This window comes from Mauremys mutica, chromosome 13, assembly GCF_020497125.1.
Source record: "Mauremys mutica isolate MM-2020 ecotype Southern chromosome 13, ASM2049712v1, whole genome shotgun sequence".
Classification (NCBI taxonomy): Eukaryota; Metazoa; Chordata; order Testudines; family Geoemydidae; genus Mauremys; species Mauremys mutica.
In genome coordinates this window covers 46,429,942-46,451,414 of record NC_059084.1, presented here as the reverse complement: position 1 = coordinate 46,451,414, position 21,473 = coordinate 46,429,942, and the positions used below count along the sequence as shown (strand labels likewise).

General features: G+C 69.4%; 1 protein-coding gene across 1 annotated transcript; it reads left to right on the top strand.

The window, feature by feature from the left end:
* The first annotated feature begins 11,865 nt into the window (after nt 1-11,865).
* PCK2 (phosphoenolpyruvate carboxykinase 2, mitochondrial) lies at nt 11,866-20,448 on the top strand. The gene is made up of 10 exons (XM_044985456.1): nt 11,866-12,007; nt 14,105-14,350; nt 14,802-14,986; nt 15,075-15,278; nt 15,790-15,977; nt 17,052-17,214; nt 17,441-17,659; nt 17,761-17,898; nt 17,983-18,078; nt 18,523-20,448. The coding sequence occupies exons 1-10, from the start codon at nt 11,979-11,981 to the stop codon at nt 18,975-18,977; spliced, it is 1,923 nt and encodes a 640-aa protein (XP_044841391.1). The 5' UTR covers nt 11,866-11,978; the 3' UTR covers nt 18,978-20,448.
* Nucleotides 20,449-21,473: the final 1,025 nt, after the last annotated feature.

Genomic DNA, 21,473 nt, shown 5'->3' with positions numbered 1-21,473 from the left:
AACAGTGAATCCAGCACTGAACCCCAGCACCCCCCCGTCCTCCTCCCCACACCTCCCTGCTTCAATAGCAGGGGCTGCAGGTCGGGAGTGAGGGGCACCGGCAGGTCGGGGGGGCAGGGCTGGGCTGACAGGGGCTGCGTGTCGGGAGTGAGGGGCACCGGCAGGTCGGGGGGGCAGGGCTGGGCTGGCAGGGGCTGCGGGTCGGGAGTGAGGGGCACCAGCAGGATGGGGGGGGCAGGGCTGGGCTGACAGGGGCTGCGTGTCGGGAGTGAGGGGCACCGGCAGGTCGGGGGGGCAGGGCTGGGCTGGCAGGGGCTGCGGGTCGGGAGTGAGGGGCACCGGCAGGTCGGGGGGGCAGGGCTGGGCTGGCAGGGGCTGCGGGTCGGGAGTGAGGGGCACCGGCAGGGCGCTGGGATCGGGGTCAGGTCGGGGGCAGGGGGCTGGGCCGGGTGTGTGGGGTGGTTCTGCCTAACAACAGGCCAGGATCAGGTGGGGGGACGTGGGGCCTGACGGTGAATTGGGCCTGAATGGCCCAGAGAATCCCCCGTCAGGGAGCATTAGAGACGCTGGCTGGAGCCATTGTCCCGGCCTCCAGGGTATTAGAGCCCCCCTCCCCCCCGCCCTGCCGGTGCCCCTCACTCCCGACCCGCAGCCCCCTCCCCCCCGCCCTGCCGGTGCCCCTCACTCCCGACCCGCAGCCCCCTCCCCCCCCGCCCTGCCGGTGCCCCCCACTCCCGACCCGCAGCCCCCTCGTCGCCCAGCCCTGCCGGTGCCCCTCACTCCCGACCCGCAGCCCGTGCCCGCCCAGCCCTGCCGGTGCCCCTCACTCCCGACCCGCAGCCCCCCCCCCCAGCCCTGCCGGTGCCCCTCACTCCCGACCCGCAGCCCCCCCCCCCAGCCCTGCCGGTGCCCCTCACTCCCGACCCGCAGCCCCTGCCCCCCCCCCGCCCTGCCGGTGCCCCTCACTCCCGACCCGCAGCCCCCTCACCCCCACCCTGCTGGTGCCCCTCACTCCCGACCCGCAGCCCCCTCCCCCCCGCCCTGCCGGTGCCCCTCACTCCCGACCCGCAGCCCCTGCCCCCCCCCCCCCGCCCTGCCGGTGCCCCTCACTCCCGACCCGCAGCCCCCTCCCCCCCGCCCTGCCGGTGCCCGTCACTCCAGTCCCGCAGCCCCGGCCCCCCCCCGCCCTGCCGGTGCCCCTCACTCCCGACCCGCAGCCCCTGCCAGCCCAGCCCTGCCCCCCCCACCCTGCCGGTGCCCCTCACTCCCGACCCGCAGGCCCTGCCCCCCCCTGCCCTGCCGGTGCCCCTCACTCCCGACCCGCAGCCCCTGCCCCCCCCCGCCCTGCCGGTGCCCCTCACTCCCGACCCGCAGCCCGCCGCGCCCCCCCGCCCTGCCGGTGCCCCCCACTCCCGACCCGCAGCCCCCTGTGCCCCCCAGCCCTGCCGGTGCCCCCCACTCCTGACCCGCAGCCCCTGCCCCCCCCAGCCCTGCCGGTGCCCCTCACTCCCGACCCGCAGCCCCGGCCCCCCCCCGCCCTGCCGGTGCCCCTCACTCCCGACCCGCAGCCCCTGCCCCCCCCCGCCCTGCCGGTGCCCCTCACTCCCGACCCGCAGCCCCTGCCAGCCCAGCCCTGCCCCCCCCCCCTGCCGGTGCCCCTCACTCCCAACCCGCAGCCCCTGCCCCCCCCCGCCCTGCCGGTGCCCCCCACTCCCGACCCGCAGCCCCTGTCCCCCCACCCGGCCGGTGCCCCTCACTCCCGACCAGCAGCCCCTGCCCCCCCCCAGCCCTGCCGGTGCCCCTCACTCCCGACCCGCAGCCCCTGCCCCCCCCAGCCCTGCCGGTGCCCCTCACTCCCGACCCGCAGCCCCTGCCCCCCCCCCGCCCTGCCGGTGCCCCCCACTCCCGACCCGCAGCCCCTGTCCCCCCACCCTGCCGGTGCCCCTCACTCCCGACCAGCAGCCCCTGCCCCCCCCCAGCCCTGCCGGTGCCCCTCACTCCCGACCAGCAGCCCCTGCCCCCCCCCAGCCCTGCCGGTGCCCCTCACTCCCGACCCGGCGCCCCTGCCCCCCCCAGCCCTGCCGGTGTCCCCCACTCCCGACCCGCAGCCCCCTGCCCCCCCCCCGCCCTGCCGGTGCCCCTCACTCCCGACCCGCAGCCCCTGCCAGCCCAGCCCGTGCCCCCCCACCCTGCCGGTGCCCCTCACTCCTGACCCGCAGCCCCTGCCCCCCCCCCGCCCTGCCGGTGCCCCCCACTCCCGACCCGCAGCCCCTGTCCCCCCACCCTGCCGGTGCCCCTCACTCCCGACAAGCCGCCCCTGCCCCCCCCCAGCCCTGCCGGTGCCCCACCCTCCCGACCCGCAGCCCCTGCCCCCCCCAGCCCTGCCGGTGCCCCTCACTCCCGACCCGCAGCCCCTGCCCCCCCCAGCCCTGCTGGTGCCCCTCACTCCCGACCCGCAGCCCCCGCCCCCCCTAGCCCTGCCGGTGCCCCTCACTCCCGACATGCAGCCCCCGCCCCCCCTCCCCCCGCCGCTGCCCCTCCCTCCCGCCCCGCAGCCCCTTCCCCCCCCACCCGTGCCCCCCCGCCCTGCGGGTGCCCCTCCTTCCCTACCCCCAGCTCCTCCCCCCCCCCGCCCTGCCGGTGCCCCTCACTCCCGACCAGCAGCCCCTGCCCCCCCACCCTGCCGGTGCCCCTCACTCCCGACCCGCAGCCCCGGCCCCCCCCAGCCCTGCCGGTGCCCCTCACTCCCGACCCGCAGCCCCTGCCCCCCCCCCCGCCCTGCCGGTGCCCCCCGCTCCCGACCCACAGCCCCTGTCCCCCCACCCTGCCGGTGCCCCTCACTCCCGACCAGCAGCCCCTGCCCCCCCCAGCCCTGCTGGTGCCCCTCACTCCCGACCCGCAGCCCCCGCCCCCCCTAGCCCTGCCGGTGCCCCTCACTCCCGACCCGCAGCCCCTGCCCCCCCCAGCCCTGCCCCCCCGCCCTGCCGGTGCCCCTCACTCCCGACCCACAGCCCCTGCCCCCCCCGCCCTGCCGGTGCCCCTCACTCCCGACCCGCAGCCCCTGCCCCCCCCCCGCCCTGCCGGTGCCCCTCACTCCCCACCCACAGCCCCTGCCCCCCCACACCCTGCCGGTGCGCCTCACTCCCGACCCGCAGCCCCTGCCCCCCCCAGCCCTGCCGGTGCCCCTCACTCCCGACCCGCAGCCCCTGCCCCCCCCAGCCCTGCCGGTGCCCCTCACTCCCGACCCGCAGCCCCTGCCCCCCCCAGCTCTGCCGGTGCCCCTCACTCCCGACCCGCAGCCCCTGCCCCCCCCAGCCCTGCCGGTGCCCCTCACTCCTGACCCGCAGCCCCTGCCCCCCCCAGCCCTGCCGGTGCCCCTCACTCCCGACCCGCAGCCCCCCAGCTTATCCCCCTTTAGAGTCTTAGTCTCTGTTTAATTGGCCAGGCCCACAGCTGGCCCTGTGGGGGCCCCTCCAGCCCTGCCTGACCCACATACGCCCCATGGCTAATCCTGGAGCCAGAGACACCTTTAATGGCCTCTGATCCCCCTCAAGCCGCTTTCCCCGGCCCCCAGCAGACACCAGGGGATTAGGTGCTGGGGAGACATTTAATGAGATCAGTGTCTCAGTCGGGGCGATTTCTCCCCTCAGATCAGCCAGGGGGTGAGGGGTTAAACTTTTAACCCCCTAACCCACCCCCCAGCTCGGGGGCTGGTGGTTAGAGCGGGGAGGGCCTGGGAGCCAGGACTCCGGGGTTCTCTCCCCAGCTCTGCAAAGGGAGTGGGGTCTAGTGGTTAGAGCCAGGGGTGCTGGGAGCCAGGACTCCGGGGTTCTGTCCCAGCACTGGGAGGGGAGCGGGTCCTAGTGGTTAGTGGGGAAGTGGGGGGTGCTGGGAAGGGAGATGACCCCCCCCCCCCGCAGTGTCTTTCCCTGTCTCAGAGCCCAGCCCAGCTCCCACCCCGCTGCCAGCCAGCGCCCAAAGTCCCTGGAGCCAAAGGGCAGAGGGTTTGGGAACTAAAAACCGTCCTCCCCTCCCAGAGCTGGGGAGAGAACCCAGGAGTCCTGGCTCCCAGCCCCCCCTGCTTTAACCCACTAAACCCCACTCCCCTCACAGAGCTGGGGAGAGAACCCAGGCATCCAGATTCCCAGCCCCCTCTGGCTCTAACCACTAGACTCCACTCCCGTCCCAGAGCTGGGGAGAGAACCCAGGAGTCCTGGCTCCCTGCCCCCCCCCCCAGTCTAACCACTAGACACCACTCCCCTCACAGAGCTGGGGAGAGAACCCAGGAGTCCTGGCTCCCAGCCCCCCTGCTTTAACCCACTAGACCCCACTCCCGTCCCAGAGCTGGGGAGAGAACCCAGGAGTCCTGGCTCCCAGGCCCTCCCCACTCTAACCACTAGACACCACTCCCTTTGCAGAGCTGGGGAGAGAACCTAGGAGTTCTGGCTCCCAGCCCCCCTGCTCTAAGCACTAGACCCCACTCCCCTCCCAGAGCCAGGGAGAGAACCCAGGAGTCCTGGCTCCCAGTCCCCCTGCTCTAAGCACTAGACCCCACACCCCTCCCAGAGCCAGGGAGAGAACCCAGGAGTCCTGGCTCCCAGCCCCCCTGCTCTAAGCACTAGACCCCACACCCCTCCCAGAGCCAGGGAGAGAACCCAGGAGTCCTGGCTCCCAGCCCCCCTGCTCTAAGCACTAGACCCCACTCCCCTCCCAGAGCCAGGGAGAGAACCCAGGAGTCCTGGCTCCCAGGCCCTCCCCACTCTAACCACCAGCCCCCGAGCTGGGGGGTGGGTTAGGGGGTTAAAAGTTTAACCCCTTGCCCCCTGGCTGATCTGAGGGGAGAAATCGCCCCGACTGAGACACTGATCTCATTAAATGTCTCCCCAGCACCTAATCCCCTGGTGTCTGCTGGCCGCGGGGAGGGAGGGGGAACTGGGGGGGGGGGCCGTGTGTCTCTTGGTGGGGGCTGAGACAGGAGGTGTCTTTGAGCTCTGGGAGCCAGGACTCCTGGGTTCCATTCCCCAGCTCTGGGAGGGGAGTGGGGTCTAGTGGTTAGAGTCGGGGGGCTGGGAGCCGGACTCCTGGGTTCTCTTTCCTGTGGGTTGTTATTAGCATTAATATCTGTCTCTGCTCCTGGGCGGGGCTGGGGAATTATAATTAATCGGCTCATAACGAGCTCAGTTCTATATTTTCTCTGATCGGCTCTCTCCGCCTCCAGGATCTGGCTGAGGGGGCCAGGGGGCCCCGCATGTCACATGGGCCCCGCACACGTCTCGTTGGGCCTGGGCCATGTGTGGCACCGGGGCAGGGGGGATGGGCCCATATTGCTAGCGTGTCCTTTCCGTGGCCCTCGTGTGTCACGGGGGCCGTCCCCTGCCGCCTGTGTCCCTGGTGAGCCTAAAGCGTGTCCGTTGGGCGTCCCTGCCTCTCCTGTGCTTCTGGTGTGTCCATGAGTCTCCCGTGTCCTTGGCATGTCCCTGGATCTAACATGTCACTGGCATGTGCTTGGCATGTCCATGACTCTCCCATGTCCCTGGCGTGTGCTTGGCATGTCTCTGACTCTCCGTGTCCCTGGCGTGTCCCTGGCATGTCCGTGACTCTCCCGTGTCCCTGGTGTATCTGTGAGTATCCTGTGACCATGGCGTGTCCGTCCCTGGCGCTCCCTGGAGCCCTTCCCACTGCCCTGGATTTCTCTCCCCAGGCTACTTTTCCCTGCTGGATTTGGGGCCAAAGGCTCGGACACCCGGGTCCCTTCCTAGCTCCACCCCCCCCCCCCCCGGGTTTATCCTTGGGAGATTTGGGGCGGTAAATAGGATCAGAGGGGAGAGCTGGGGGAGCAGATGGGGTGAGTGGCTGGAAGAGAAACCAGGGGGGCCTGTCTGAGCTGCCAGCCCCGGCTCCGACTCCAGGCCAGGGAGCAGTTCGGGACACAGCTCCCCCCGGCCCCAGGGCGGGACTGGCTGGCTCAGGGGGGCGGGAATGGGGCAGGGCCCTGTCCCCTCTGGGGGGCGCTGGCTTCCACCCGGCCTCAGGGCAGGGACTGGCTGGCTCAGGGGGGCGGGAATGGGACAGGGCCCTGTCCCCTCTGGGGGGCGCCGGCTCCCACCCGGCCCCGGGGCGGGGACTGGCTGGCTCAGGGGGGCGGGGAATGGGGCAGGGGCCTGTCCCCTCTGGGGAGCGCCGGCTCCCCCCGGCCCCAGGGCGGGACTGGCTGGCTCAGGGGGGCGGGGGATGGGGCAGGGGCCTGTCCCCTCTGGGGGGCGCCGGCTCCCACCCGGCCCCAGGGCGGGGACTGGCTGGCTCAGGGGGGCGGGGAATGGGGCAGGGGCCTGTCCCCTCTGGGGGGCGCCGGCTCCCACCCGGCCCCGGGGCGGGGACTGGCTGGCTCAGGGGGGCGGGGAATGGGGCAGGGGCCTGTCCCCTCTGGGGGGCGCCGGCTCCCACCCGGCCCCAGGGCGGGGACTGGCTGGCTCAGGGGGGCGGGAAATGGGGCAGGGGCCTGTCCCCTCTGGGGGGCGCCGGCTCCCACCCGGCCCCAGGGCGGGACTGGCTGGCTCAGGGGGGCGGGGAATGGGGCAGGGGCCTGTCCCCTCTGGGGGGCGCCGGCTCCCACCCGGCCCCAGGGCGGGACTGGCTGGCTCAGGGGGGCGGGGAATGGGGCAGGGGCCTGTCCCCTCTGGGGGGCGCCGGCTCCCCCCGGCCTCAGGGCAGGGACTGGCTGGCTCAGGGGGGCGGGAATGGGACAGGGCCCTGTCCCCTCTGGGGGGCGCTGGCTCCCACCCGGCCCCGGGGCGGGGACTGGCTGGCTCAGGGGGGCGGGGAATGGGGCAGGGGCCTGTCCCCTCTGGGGGGCGCCGGCTCCCACCCGGCCCCGGGGCGGGGACTGGCTGGCTCAGGGGGGCGGGGAATGGGGCAGGGGCCTGTCCCCTCTGGGGGGCGCTGGCCCCAGGGCGGGGACTGGCTGGCTCAGGGGGGCGGGGAATGGGGCAGGGGCCTGGCCCCTCTGGGGGGCGCCGGCTCCCCCCGGCCCCAGGGCGGGACTGGCTGGCTCAGGGGGGCGGGGAATGGGGCAGGGGCCTGTCCCCTCTGGGGGGTGCCGGCTCCCCCCGGCCCCAGGGCGGGACTGGCTGGCTCAGGGGGGCGGGGAATGGGGCAGGGCCCTGTCCCCTCTGGGGGTGCCGGCTCCCCCCGGCCCCAGGGCAGGGACAGGCTGGCTCAGGGGGGCGGGGAATGGGGCAGGGGCCTGTCCCCTCTGGGGGGTGCCGGCTCCCCCCGGCCCCAGGGCGGGACTGGCTGGCTCAGGGGGCGGGGAATGGGGCAGGGGCCTGTCCCCTCTGGGGGGCGCCGGCTCCCCCCGGCCCCAGGGCGGGACTGGCTGGCTCAGGGGGTGGGGAATGGGGCAGGGGCCTGTCCCCTCTGGGGGGCGCCGGCTCCCCCCGGCCCCAGGGCGGGACTGGCTGGCTCAGGGGGTGGGGAATGGGGCAGGGGCCTGTCCCCTCTGGGGGGCGCCGGCTCCCCCCGGCCCCAGGGCAGGGACTGGCTGGCTGCGGTTTCAGGGACGTTGGGTCAGTAGCTGACTCCCAGATCGCCTGGGTCCCCAGCCGGGCCATTGCCCTGTTCAATAATCCCCCCCACACCCCACACACCCCCCGCCCCACACCCCACACCCCCGCCCCACACCCCCGCCCCCGGCCGCCCAAGCGCTGCGGTTCCCCGGGGGCGGCCGGCCAGGGCCCAGAAGAGCCAGCACCAGGGTGAGTCTCCCATCCCCCGCTGGCCCCACGGCGCCCCCTAGAGGGGACGGGCCCCACAGCCCGTTCCCCGCCCTGGGGCCGGGTGGGAGCCGGAGCCCCCTAGAGGGGCCGGGCCCCGGGCCCCATTCCCTGCCCTGGGGCCGGTGGGAGCCGGCGCCCCCTAGAGGGGTCGGGCCCCGGGCCCCGTTCCCCGCCCTGGGGCCGGGTGGGAGCCGGAGCCCCCTAGAGGGGAAGGGCCCCGGGCCCCGTTCCCCGCCCTGGGGCCGGGTGGGAGCCGGAGCCCCCTAGAGGGGAAGGGCCCCGGGCCCCGTTCCCCGCCCTGGGGCCGGGTGGGAGCCGGAGCCCCTGTGCCCCCCCCCGAGCCAGCCAGTCCCCGCCCTGTATTAACCGGGGTGGGGGCGGACCGGGGTGGGGGCTGTTGCACAGTCAGGCTGGGTGATTGGTGTGTGACCCCCCCGGTCACGCTGCTCTTGGGGGGGCTCGGGGGGGCTCTGGGTTCAGCACCCTGGAAAATGAGGAAGTTGCTGAAAAAGCTGAAGGCGGGGGAGGGGGAGGGGTCATACAGGGGTTTCTGGGCGCGCAGGGGGGGGGAAGTGCAGGGGGGGCAGCACAGGGGGGAGGGGCTGGGGGGGCACAAGGGGAGGGGCAATGGGGGGCACAGGGGGGAGGGGATGGGGGGGCAGAAGGGGGAGGGGCAATGGGGGCATAGGGGGGAGGGGCTATGGGGGAGCACAAGGGGGAGGGGCTGGGAGGCACAGGGGGGAGGGGCTGGGGGGCCCAGGGGGGAGGGGCAGGGGGAGCACACGGGGGAGGGGCTGGCGGGGCAGAAGGGGGAGGGGGAATGGGGGCAAAGGGGGGAGGGGCAATGTGGCATCACCAGAGGGAGGGTCTGGGAGGCACAGGGGGGAGGGGCTGGGGGAGCACAGGGGGGAGGGGCAATGGGGGGCACGGGGGGGAGGGGCTGGGGGGCACAAGGGGAGGGGCAATGGGGGGCACAGGGGGGAGGGGCTTGGGGAGCACAAGGGGAGGGGCAATGGGGGGCACAGGGGGGAGGGGCTTGGGGAGCACAAGGGGAGGGGCAATGGGGGGCACAGGGGGGAGGGGCTGGGGGGCACAAGGGGAGGGGGAATGGGGGGCACCGGGGGGAGGGGCTGGGGTGGCACAGGGGGGAGGGGGAATGGGGGGCACAGGGGGAGGGGCTGGGGGCACAGGGGGGGAGGGGGAATGGGGGGCACAGGGGGGAGGGGCTGGGGTGGCACAGGGGGGAGGGGGAATGGGGGGCACAGGGGGGAGGGGCTATGGGGGGCACGGGGGGGAGGGGCTGGGGGGCACATGGGGGAGGGGCAATGGGGGGCACAGGGGGGAGGGGCTGGGCTAAGGGGCGGGGGAGGAGCTAAGGGGAGAGGGAGGGACCATGGGACACTCAGGTCTCTGCGCTGATGCTGCCACCTGCTGGCCAGAACCTGTAACTGCAGCCAGAACATTTACCTGGGGCTCAGCGGAGACTCCACGTACCCGCAATACCCAACCCGCCCCCACAACTCCCAGCGGACCCCGCAATAACCAACCCGCCCCCACAACTCCCAGCGGACCCCGCAATAACCAACCAGCCCCCTCACCTCCCAGCGGACCCCGCAATAACCAACCCGCCCCCCCTCACCTCCCAGCGGACCCCGCAATAACCAACCCGCCCCCCCTCACCTCCCAGCGGACCCCGCAATAACCAACCCGCCCCCCCTCACCTCCCAGCGGAACCCGCAATAACCAACCCGCCCCCCACAACTCCCAGCGGACCCCGCAATAACCAACCCGCCCCCCACAACTCCCAGCGGACCCCGCAATAACCAACCCGCCCCCCTCACCTCCCAGCGGACCCCGCAATAACGAAGCCGCCCCCTCACCTCCCAGCGGACCCCGCAATAACCAACCCGCCCCCCTCACCTCCCAGCGGACCCCGCAATAACCAACCCGCCCCCCCTCACCTCCCAGCGGACCCCGCAATAACCAACCCTCCCCCTCTCCTCCCAGCGGAACCCGCAATAACCAACCCGCCCCCCACAACTCCCAGCGGACCCCGCAATAACCAACCCGCCCCCCACAACTCCCAGCGGACCCCGCAATAACCAACCCGCCCCCCTCACCTCCCAGCGGACCCCGCAATAACCAACCCGCCCCCTCACCTCCCAGCGGACCCCGCAATAACCAACCCGCCCCCCTCACCTCCCAGCAGACCCCGCAATAACCAACCCGCCCCCCCTCACCTCCCAGCGGACCCCGCAATAACCAACCCGCCCCCCACAACTCCCAGCGGACCCCGCAATAACCAACCCGCCCCCCACAACTCCCAGCGGACCCCGCAATAACCAACCCGCCCCCCCTGACCTCCCAGCGGACCCCGCAATAACCAACCCGCCTCCCCTCCCCTCCCAGCGGACCCCGCAATAACCAACCCGCCCCCCCACAACTCCCAGCGCACCCCGCAATAACCAACCCCCCCCCCCTCACCTCCCAGCGGACCCCGCAATAACCAACCCACCCCCCACAACTCCTCGCGGACCCCGCAATAACCAACCCGCCCCCCCCACAACTCCCAGCGGACCCCGCAATAACCAACCCGCCCCCCACAACTCCCAGCGCACCCCGCAATAACCAACCCGCCCCCCCCCACCACTCCCAGCGGACCCCGCAATAACCAACCCGCCCCCCACAACTCCCAGCAGACCCCGCAATACCCAACCCGCCCCCACAACTCCCAGCGGACCCCGCAATAACCAACCCGCCCCCCCTCACCTCCCAGCGGACCCCGCAATAACCAACCCGCCCCCCTCACCTCCCAGCGGACCCCGCAATAACCAACCCGCCCCCCACAACTCCCAGCGGACCCCGCAATAACAAACCTGCCCCCCACAACTCCCAGCGGACCCCGCAATAACCAACCCGCCCCCCCTCACCTCCCAGCGGACCCCGCAATACCCAACCCGCCCCCACAACTCCCAGCGGACCCCGCAATAACCAACCCGCCCCCCACAACTTCCAGCGGACCCCGCAATAACCAACCCGCCCCCCCACAACTTCCAGCGGACCCCGCAATAACCAACCCGCCCCCCCACAACTCCCAGCGGACCCCGCAATACCCAACCTGCCCCCACAACTCCCAGCGGACCCCGCAATAACCAACCCGCCCCCACAACTCCCAGCGGACCCCGCAATAACCAACCCGCCCCCCACACTCCCAGCGGACCCGGCTATAACCAACCCGCCCCCACAACTCCCAGCGGACCCCGCAATAACCAACCCGCCCCCCACAACTCCCAGCGGACCCCGCAATTCACAACCCGCCCCCCCACAACTCCCAGCGGACCCCGCAATAACCAACCCGCCCCCCCACAACTCCCAGCGGACCCCGCAATACCCAACCCGCCCCCACAACTCCCAGCGGAACCCGCAATAACCAACCCACCCCCACAACTCCCAGCGGACCCCGCAATAACCAACCCGCCCCCACAACTCCCAGCGGACCCCGCAATACCCAACCCGCCCCCCCACAACTCCCAGCGGACCCCGCAATAACCAACCCGCCCCCACAACTCCCAGCGGACCCCGCAATAACCAACCCGCCCCCCACACAACTCCAGCGGACCCCGCAATAACCAACCCGCCCCCCACAACTCCCCGCGGAACCCGCAATAACCAACCCGCCCCCACAACTCCCAGCGGAACCCGAAATAACCAACCCGCCCCCACAACTCCCAGCGGACCCCGCAATAACCAACCCGCCCCCCACAACTCCCAGCGGACCCCGCAATAACCAACCAGCCCCCTCAATCGCCCAGAAAATCCTACAATGACAAACCAGCTCCCCGAGCCCCCCAGGAAACCCTACAATAATAACCCCCTCCCACAACATCGCAGGAGACCCTACAATAACAAACCAGCTGGCGGGGCACAATGGGACTGACACAGAGGGGCGGGGCCTGGGACTCTGGTCCCGCCCCCTGTCTGTCTGTCCAGGCAATACCTCCCCGGTCTTACATCATACGGGGGGGGGGCCTGGCCCCCAGCGGCCAATCAGAGCCGGGGCAAGCGGCGGGAGAGACCGATCGCGGGGGGAGCCCCCCCGGCCCCGCTCCGCCCCCCGCTCCGCGGCTCCCCCCTTAAAACGGGGCCACCGCCCCCCTGCGAGCGGCACCCGGACGCTTGGGTCCCTTCTGCACAGTAGGCAGGATGCCCGCGCCGTACACCCGACTCCTGGGGTGAGTGCGCCCCTATCGGTCTGTCCCCCCGAACCCCGGTCCTGCACCCCCTGTGCCCCCGTCCTGCACCCCCTGTGCCCCCGAACCCCCGTCCTCCTGCACCCCCCGAATCCCCGTCCTCCTGCACCCCCTGCGCCCCCGAACCCCCGTCCTCCTGCACCCCCTGTGCCCCCGTCCTCCTGCACCCCCCGGTGCCCCCCATGTGCCCCCGTCCTCCTGCACCCCCCGAACCCCCGTCCTCCTGCACCCCCCGGTGCCCCCCGAGCCCCCGTCCTGCTCCCCCTGTGCCCCCGTCCTCCTGCACCCCCCTGCGCCCCCTGTGCCCCCGTCCTGCACCCCCCGGTGCCCCCGAGCCCCCGTCCTGCACCCCCCTGTGCCCCCCGAACCCCTGTCCTCCTGCACCCCCCCTGCGCCCCCCCCGAGCCCCCGAGCCCCCATTCCTCTGCCCCGTCTTCATTCATTCCCTTTTCCTGTCCCTTCCGTGCCCGCTCTATGGGCGCCCAGGGCTGGGGTGGCAGGGGCTGCAGGTCGGGAGTGAGGGGCACCGGCAGGGCTGGGGGGGGGCTGCAGGTCGGGAGTGAGGGGCACCGGCAGGGCGGGGGCGGGATCGTGTGTTGTGTTTCCCAGGGCTCAGGCCCTCACTTCCTTGTGTTGCCTTCACGTCACCTGCCCCTCCCCCGGCCCCGCCCCCTGCTTCGCCCCCGGCCGGGACTGGCCCAAAGCGGATCCGTGGGGCTCTTCGGTGGGAGACTGACGGGTGCCCCTCACTCCCGACCCGCAGCCCCCCCCCAGCCCTGCCGGTGCCCCTCACTCCCGACCCGCAGCCCCCCTCAGCCCGGCCGGTGCCCCTCCCGCCCGCCCCGCTGCCCCCCCCCCCAGCCCTGCCGGTGCCCCTCACTCCCGACCCGCAGCCCCCCCCCCCCCCCAGCCCTGCCGGTGCCCCTCACTCCCGACCCGCAGCCCCCCCCCCCAGCCCTGCCGGTGCCCCTCACTCCCGACCCGCAGCCCCCCCCAGCCCTGCCGGTGCCCCTCACTCCCGACCCGCAGCCCCCCGCTCTCCCGGCCCTGGGGAGGGTGCTGCTGCTGCTGCGTTATGTGTGGCTGTGCCCCTCCCCAGAGGCAGCCGCTTTTCTCTGGCTGGGATCCACCCCTGAGCGGACAAATGTCCCCAGGGTCAGCGCTGGGGACAGCACGTCCTGGCCGATCCCCCTCCGGGGGGCTGCCCCCTGCCCCCCCATCTGCCTACCCAGAATCCCCAGCGGCCACCAGGTGAAAGTCCAGGCAACGTGTCTTGCCTCTTGCTCTTTGCCCTGCCAGCTGTCCCCACCCCCGCTCCAGGCAGCCTGCCAGTCAGAGGCTGCTGCGGGGTACACACCCCCGGGGGCATGGGGGAGGGCTAGGCAGGGGGCAGGTTTGGTCCAGTCTAGCAGAGCTCCCTTCCCGCCTGGTGGGGTGGGGGCTGCCGGTGCATGCTCTGACGTGCGTGTCACAAGCGTGTGGGGTCTGACACGGCGCTGATGCCCTCACACAAACACGGCTGCTCTCCTTGCACACTCGCAGGTCCTTGTGCAAATGCATGCAGGCTTCTGCACCTTGGACACGCGTGCCGACGCAGAGTCACCGCCGCGTGTCCTGGCACCATGAGTGTTGTGCAAATCGGCATCTGGCTTGGAGTGCTCCCAACAGCCTCTTTGTGACACATTTGCACGATTATTTCACATCAGGCACTGGCAGGAGTGCTTATGAAAGCACATGTAAACACATGCACTCTTGTGAAAATGTGTGCATTCTCGTGCATGCTCATGCGAGCACACAGGCTTTTGTGCACGCTCAGAAATGCTTGTGCAAGCTCATGCAGTCTTGTGCACGCTAAGCCATGCTGGCAGAAGCGTTTCCATCCCAGTGCATGCCTGGGCAGCCGTGTGCATGTTTCTATCTCCGCAGCGCCCGCTCGGGAACCTGTGTGCAAGCGCACACACTCTCGTGTGGGCTCTGCCACGTGGGAGTGTGAGCACGTGTGCACACTTCATTGCAAGCCCACACGCACTTGTGGAAGATCTGGCCCCAGCCTGTCCTCCCCCTCTCTCCCCGTTGCAGGCAGGGTGCCCGCTCCCTGCGGTGCTGGTGGGGGGCACCGGTCCGGTTGGCCCATGCCCTGCGGGTGCCGAGGGGGGACCTGGGCCGGCTGCCGGGCCGGCTGCGGGCGTTCGTGGAGCACGGGGTGCGGCTGTGCCAGCCTGAAAACGTTCACGTTTGCGACGGCTCCGAGGCGGAGAACGGGGCCATCCTGGGGCTGCTGGAGGATGAGGGTGTCATCAAACAGCTGGACAAATATGAGAACTGGTAGGTGCCTCCCGGACGCCTGGGTCCCCTGCCCCGTATCGGTCCATTCCCCTCCCCACCGTTCAAGCCAAAGTACCCACAGTCGTTGGCATCGCTGTCCCGCTCCTACAAACTACCCACAATCCTCCGCTCCCGCTCTTGCAAACTGCCCACAATCCTCTGCGGCAGGTTCCTGCTGTGCCAATTTACCCACAGTCCTTTGCACTGGTGGGGCCAAATTACCCACGATCCCCTGTCCTGCTCTCCCCAGTTACCCACAGCCCTTTGCAATAGGCTCTTGGCTATCGTAAAATCCTCCCCGTCCTGATCCCTCCCGCCCAGGGGCTTCGGCCTTGTCCTGGACGCCTGGGTCCCGTTCCCCATCCCGATCTCCCCACCGTCCCGGACGCCTGGGTCCCTGGAGGAGGGGGCGCTGAGGGTGGGATGACTCCCTGGCTCTTTCCCCGCCCAGCTGGCTGGCCCGGACGGACCCCAAGGACGTGGCGCGGGTGGAGAGCAAGACGGTGATCGTGACGGAGAACCAGCGGGACACGGTGCCCATCCCCGCCGGGGGCGCCAAGGGGCAGCTGGGCAACTGGATGAGCCCCAAAGCCTTCCAGGAGGCCGTGGATGGCCGGTTCCCCGGCTGCATGAAAGGTGACGGGCCCCTCCCCTCTAGGGGTGCCGGGGGGGCAGGAAACGGGCCCCCATCCCCATATGCCCATCGCTCTGTCTCGCTCTCCAGGCCGCACCATGTACATCATCCCCTACAGCATGGGCCCCATCGGCTCCCCGCTCTCGAAGATCGGGGTGCAGCTGACGGACTCCCCCTACGTGGTGGCCAGCATGCGGATCATGACCCGGATGGGGGCCCCCGTCCTCCAGGCCCTGGGCGAGGGGGAGTTTGTCAAGTGCCTCCACTCCGTGGGGCGCCCCCTGCCCCTGGAAGGTGAGTCCTGGGCTATTGGTGGGTGCGGTGGGATAACTGCCCTGGGCACACACAGCCCAGCTCGTCCCATGGGTGGGTGATGCCCCAGAGAGACGTGCAGCCCCTAACATTGGTGGGGGCGGTGGGATAACTCCCCTGGGCGCACACAGCCCAGCCCGTCCCATGGGGGGGTGATGCCCCAGAGAGACGTGCAGCCCCTAACATTGGTGGGGGCGGTGGGATAACTCCCCTGGGCGCACACAGCCCAGCCCGTCCCATGGGGGGGTGATGCCCCAGAGAGACGTGCAGCCCCTAACATTGGTGGGGGCGGTGGGATAACTCCCCTGGGCACACACAGCCCAGTCCGTCCCATGGGGGGGTGATGCCCCAGAGAGACGTGCAGCCCCTAACATTGGTGGGTGCCGTGGGGAAACCCTCCCGTACCAACCCCACCTCATTGCTGGTGCGAGCAGCGGGACGATACCCCAGCCACCTTCACCCCTAACCCCCATCTCCACTCCCCACCCCCCAGAGGAGCTCGTGAACCACTGGCCCTGCAACCCCGAGAAGACGCTGATCGCCCACGTCCCTGACGGGCGGGAGATCGTCTCCTTCGGCAGCGGCTATGGCGGGAACTCGCTGCTGGGGAAGAAATGCTTCGCTCTGCGCATTGCTTCCCGCATCGCCAAGGACGAGGGGTGGCTGGCCGAACACATGCTGGTGAGGGGCGGGGCCCGGACGCCTGGGTTCCAGCCCCAGCTCAGGTGGAGTTGAATGGGTAGAGCTGGAGGCGCTGGGAGACAGAACTGCTGGGTTATGTCCCTGGCTCTGGGAGGGGAGTGGGGTCTTGTGGTTAGAGCGGGGGGGGGAGAGGGGGCTGGGAGCCAGGACTCCTGGGTTCTCTCCCTGGCTCTGAGAGGGGAGTGGGGGCTGGTGGGTCAGAGCAGGGGGGGCTGGGAGCCAGGACTCCTGAGTTCTCTCCCTGGCTCTGGGAAGGGAGTGGGGTCTTGTGGTTAGAGTAGGGGGGGAGGGAGCCAGGACTCCTGGGTTCTCTCCTTGGCTGTGCGGGGGAGCGGCTGTGAGCCAGGACTCCTGGGGTCTGAGCCTGGCAGGCCGGGACCAAAGGCCACTCTGTGTTTACACCCTCACTCCCCGGATATTTAACGAGCAAATATTAGTTAATCAATGCCCAGGCCCTGTTGACATCCCAGGTGAATGGGGCTGTGTCTGACGCCAATGGGACGGGCAAGGGGCCCCCCAGTTCAACCCCTGGGGGCACTGGCCCCGGGCAGGGGGTCAGAGGGGAATTATGGGTAATTAGCTCACGCAGGAGGTGGGTGCAAAGGCTTGTGGGAGGCTGACAGGAGTCAGCCTCTGTTGCAAAGCACGGTGGGTAATCTGAGTGCCCAGCACATGAACACAGAGGATTGTGGGTCACCGGGGAGAATGGGAGTCTGGTGCAAAGGATGATGGGTAATTTCAGGAGCAAGAGCCTGTTGTAAAAGATGGTGGGCCAGGATGATTCAGGCACCAAGGATTGTGGGTAATTGGCCGCAGTAGGGCTATTATGCCGAGGACTGTGGGTAATTGGAGAGTGTGTTGCAAAGGATTGTGGGTAAATTTGGAGCAGCTGGGCTTTGTTGCAAAGGACTGTGGGCAATTGGGTAGCCCAAGTCCATGTTGCAAAGAATTGTGGGTAGTTTCCTGCTCTCTGCTGCCCCTGTGCTCTCCCCGGTGGGGTGCAGGGAGCCCCCCCTGAGCCCCTAATGTTCCCACTCCCTCCGCCCCCCCCAGATCCTGGGCATCACCAACCCCGAGGGGCGGAAGAGGTATGTGGCAGCCGCGTTCCCCAGCGCCTGCGGGAAAACCAACCTGGCCATGATGAACCCCACGCTGGCGGGCTGGCGGGTGGAGTGCGTCGGGGACGACATCGCCTGGATGAAGTTCGACAGCGAGGGTGAGATCGGGGGGGGGGGGGGAAAGTGAGGTGTTGGGGGGGACACACCGAGGATGGGGGCAGCAGACCTGGGATGGGGCAGAGGGGATGTGGGGGGAACCCCAAGGTGAAGGGCTGGGGAGGGGGGAGCCCATCTGGGGAGAGGGTGTCTGGGGGGATCCAGCGTGGTGATGGGGGGGACCCCCAAGGAGGATGCCCCCAGCTAACCCCCTCTCCCCTCCCCCAGGCCGGCTGCGGGCGATCAACCCCGAGAACGGGTTCTTCGGGGTGGCGCCGGGCACCTCCATGAAGACCAACCCCAACGCCATGCACACGATCCAGCGCAACACGCTCTTCACCAACGTGGGCGAGACCAGCGAGGGGGGCGTCTACTGGGAGGGCATCGACCAGGTCCTGCCCCCCGGCACCTCCGTCACCAGCTGGCTGGGGCAGCCCTGGGCACCGGGTAGGGCCACGGCCACTTCCCCCTCCCCCCCACTGCCTGCGGGGCGGCGCCCCCTGCCAGCCCATCCCCACGGTGCCCCCTAACCCCTCTCTCTGCGCCAGGTGCCAAGGAGCCATGTGCCCATCCCAACTCCCGGTTCTGCGCCCCGGCCCGCCAGTGCCCCATCATGGACCCGGCCTGGGAGTCCCCTGAGGGCGTCCCCATTGATGCCATCATCTTCGGCGGGAGGAGACCCCAAGGTAACCCCCCCGCCCTCCTTTCCCACCTCCCCCTGGACTCCTGGGTCCCTCAGCGGGCTCACGCCGCTCTCCCCCTCTCCCCAGGGGTGCCGCTGGTCTATGAAGCCTTCAACTGGCGGCACGGCGTCTTCGTGGGCAGCGCCATGAGGTCCGAGTCCACCGCGGCTGCCGAACACAAAGGTAAAGGCCCCCGGAAGCCTGGCTCCCGCGCTCCTTTACCACCCCCGCCCCGGGAAACAGGAGCTCCGGGGCTCCGTGGGGGATTGCCCATTGCACCACCCCCGTGTCTCTCCATTACCCACAATCTGCTGCACCACTGTGCCGCGATGGCAGGCTACCCACAGTCCTTGGCGTTGGAGTCCTGCAGTGCCAAATCCCCCACAATTCATTGCCCCAGAGTCCTACTCTTGCTGAATACCCACAATCCAATGTGGCAGATTCCCACAATTCCTGACTTACCCACAGTCCTTTGCAATGGCCTCCCCTGATTTACCCACAGTCCTTTGCGTTGCCCTCCCACCCTTCGTGATTATCCGCAGTCCTTTGTGGCAGATTCCCGCCATCCCCGGTTACCCATAACTCCCTGGCTGACCTACCCTCCCCGCTTCTCCGCCCCCCCTCCAGGCAAGGTGATCATGCACGACCCCTTCGCCATGCGCCCTTTCTTTGGGTACAATTTTGGGCGCTACCTGGAGCACTGGCTGGGCATGGAGGAGCGGCGCGGGGTCCGTCTGCCCAAGATCTTCCACGTCAACTGGTTCCGCAAGGACACGGCCGGCAACTTCCTGTGGCCGGGCTTCGGGGAGAACTCGCGGGTGCTGGACTGGATCTTCCGGCGGGTGGAAGGGGAGGAAAGTGCGCGGGAGACGCCCATCGGCTATGTGCCTCAGGAAGGGGCCCTTAACCTCCAGGGCTTGGCCAAGGTGGACTTCCAAGAGCTCTTCTCCCTGCCCAAGGCCTTCTGGGAGCAGGAGGCGCGGGATGTGCGCAAGTACCTGACCGAGCAGGTCAACGACGACCTGCCCCGGGAGGTGATGAGGGAACTCGAGGGGCTGGAGAGCCGGGTGCAGAAGATGTGAGGGGGGGGGCAGGGAGGCGGCCCGCCAAAGACACGGCCCTCACGGAGTTTGTTTACATAGCATTCCCCCGCCTTGCCCAATGCCCAACGCCGCTGCCATCTCAGTGCCTTGCTGCGAGTCAACTGTCGTCTTCCCTTGATGGGGGTTGGCCATCTTCTACTCTTGACCGTGGTTCTGCCACCTTGTTTGCTTGAGGAGTCAGCCATTTTGTTCTCTTAATCATGATTCCACCATTTTCTTCTCTCTGTGTGGGTGGGCCATCTTCAATTAGCATAGGCTGGCCATCATCTTTCCTTGACTGTGGTTCTGCCATCATCTTCAACTGACATGGGACGGCCTTCTTCTTTCCTTGACACGGATTGGCTGTTTTTGTTTCCTTGACGATGTCCACCATCTTGGTTCCTGGATGTGGGCTGCCTATATTTCTCCTCTTGACCATGGTTCTGCCATCTTGTTTCCATGCCCATGAGTCAGCCATCTTGTCCCCTTGAAAGGTTGACTTTCCTTCCAGCCACATTTTCATATAATCACTTGTGAGGTTGGAACGACCAAGCTGGGTGTCACCATCGGGTCCAGCACAAACCGGGGCCACGGCATCTACCGCCAACCCTGTCCTCCTCAAACCCAACATCAGCACACGAATGCAAACCTAGCGTCCTCCAGGCTTAGCTCTGAGGGTAAGGCGGATTTTAACCATGATCTGTGCCCCTGTTGCAACACTAAAATGGAACCACCGTCCATGGCTGGATCTCTCAACCGCACTGACCCTTTGCCACCCGTAACTCAGCCCAAGCCCAGTTCCTAAGCAGTATTAACCCCAAATCAACTCAGGATATGCCAGACCTCTGCATCACCACCCATCCTCCCCCCAGTGCTCAGCGCCCCTCCCCAGGTGGGGCACTGTCCAAATTCTCAACTCTGCCACCAGTCCCGCCCTGTGACCCCTCATCTAACCACACCAGGACACCCTGTCCCTTTCTCTTTAAGCCCTGAGTCCCACCTCAAACTGGAACCCCCCAAGCCCCCGTCTTCCCCCCCGAGTCCTCGGTCGGTTCTTCCAGCCGCACCGGCCCTCCCTCCTGGTGGGCTCTCGCCATCAAGCTTAGGTGAGCTCAGCAACGCCCCCCCGAACTTCCTTTCCAGCACTGGGCCCCAGGCCTGCCCCTCTAATGGACACTCAGGAAGATTTTGCCTTAACTGCAGGGTGGGACGGCTCCTGGTGCCCCCCGACCCTGGCCCGGCTGGGCGAAGGGGGGTTGATGGAGACGGGGAAGGGGGGGTGAGCTGGGGCGGACGAGCTGCGGAAGGGCCCCCGAGGGGCGCCGGCGAGGCGCAGGCAGGGCGGCAGTGGGGCAGGAGTGGAAGCGACACGGGGTTCAGTGCTGGGGCTCTGGGTACTGCACAATGGGGTTTTGTTACTAATCACTGCTAACGAGACACGAGTGTCAACCAATAAAAGGATTTGAAGGCCCACGGCTGGTTACTGGAGTGGGGAGCGAGGCCGAGAGGGACGGGCCCACGGGGGCCACGCGGGGACTTCGGCCCCTTTTGGTTCAGCCTGACTGGGGCCAGGATAAATGCAGAGACTGGTGAACGGGGGGGGGGGGAATGCAGGGGAGCAAAGGCTGCAGTTATGGGAGGGGTGGGGGGATGGGGCTCAGGTATAAAGTGTCACTGGATGGGGTGGGTGAGGGGTGTTAGGGGCCGGGTATAAAGTGACACAGGGTGGGGCCAAGGAGGAGGGCGTTAGGGGCTGGGTACAGGGGGGGTAGGTCTCTATAATTTTTGGTGGTGCCCAGAACGGGTCTAAATCCTGCCCCCAGACTCCTGTCTTGTAAACCGATGTATGTATTTTAAAATGCTGTAAAAGTGTGAGGGCTCTGGCTGGGGATGAGGGGTTCAGGGTGCTCAGGACTGGCATGCGAGGCGGTGAGGGCTCTGGCTGGGGATGAGGGGTTCAGGGTGCTCAGGACTGGCATGCGAGGCGGTGAGGGCTCTGGCTGGGGATGAGGGGTTCAGGGTGCTCAGGACTGGCATGCGAGGCGGTGAGGGCTCTGGCTGGGGATGAGGGGTTCAGGGTGCAGGAGGGGCTCAGGACTGGCATGCCAGGCGGTGAGGGCTCGGGCTGGGGATGAGGGCTGTAGGAGGGGCTCAGGGCTAGGGCAGAGGGGTGGGGGGTGGGGGTGAGGGCTGCGGGGTGGGGCTGGGGATGAGGGCTGTAGGAGGGGCTCAGGGCTAGGGCAGAGGGGTGGGGGGTGGGGGTGAGGGCTGCGGGGTGGGGCTGGGGATGAGGGCTGTAGGAGGGGCTCAGGGCTAGGGCAGAGGGGTGGGATGAGGGGGTGTCCCGGCGTCCCCGGGGGATGCTCGGGAGCTGCTCCCCACGCAGCAGCCGGGACTCGGGGGATTCTCCTCTCGGAGCAGCCTGGCTCCCGGGCTCCCCCCTTCCTGGGCCTGACCCGGAGCAGCCAGCCCCCCGTCCCCCCCACGCCGCAGCCA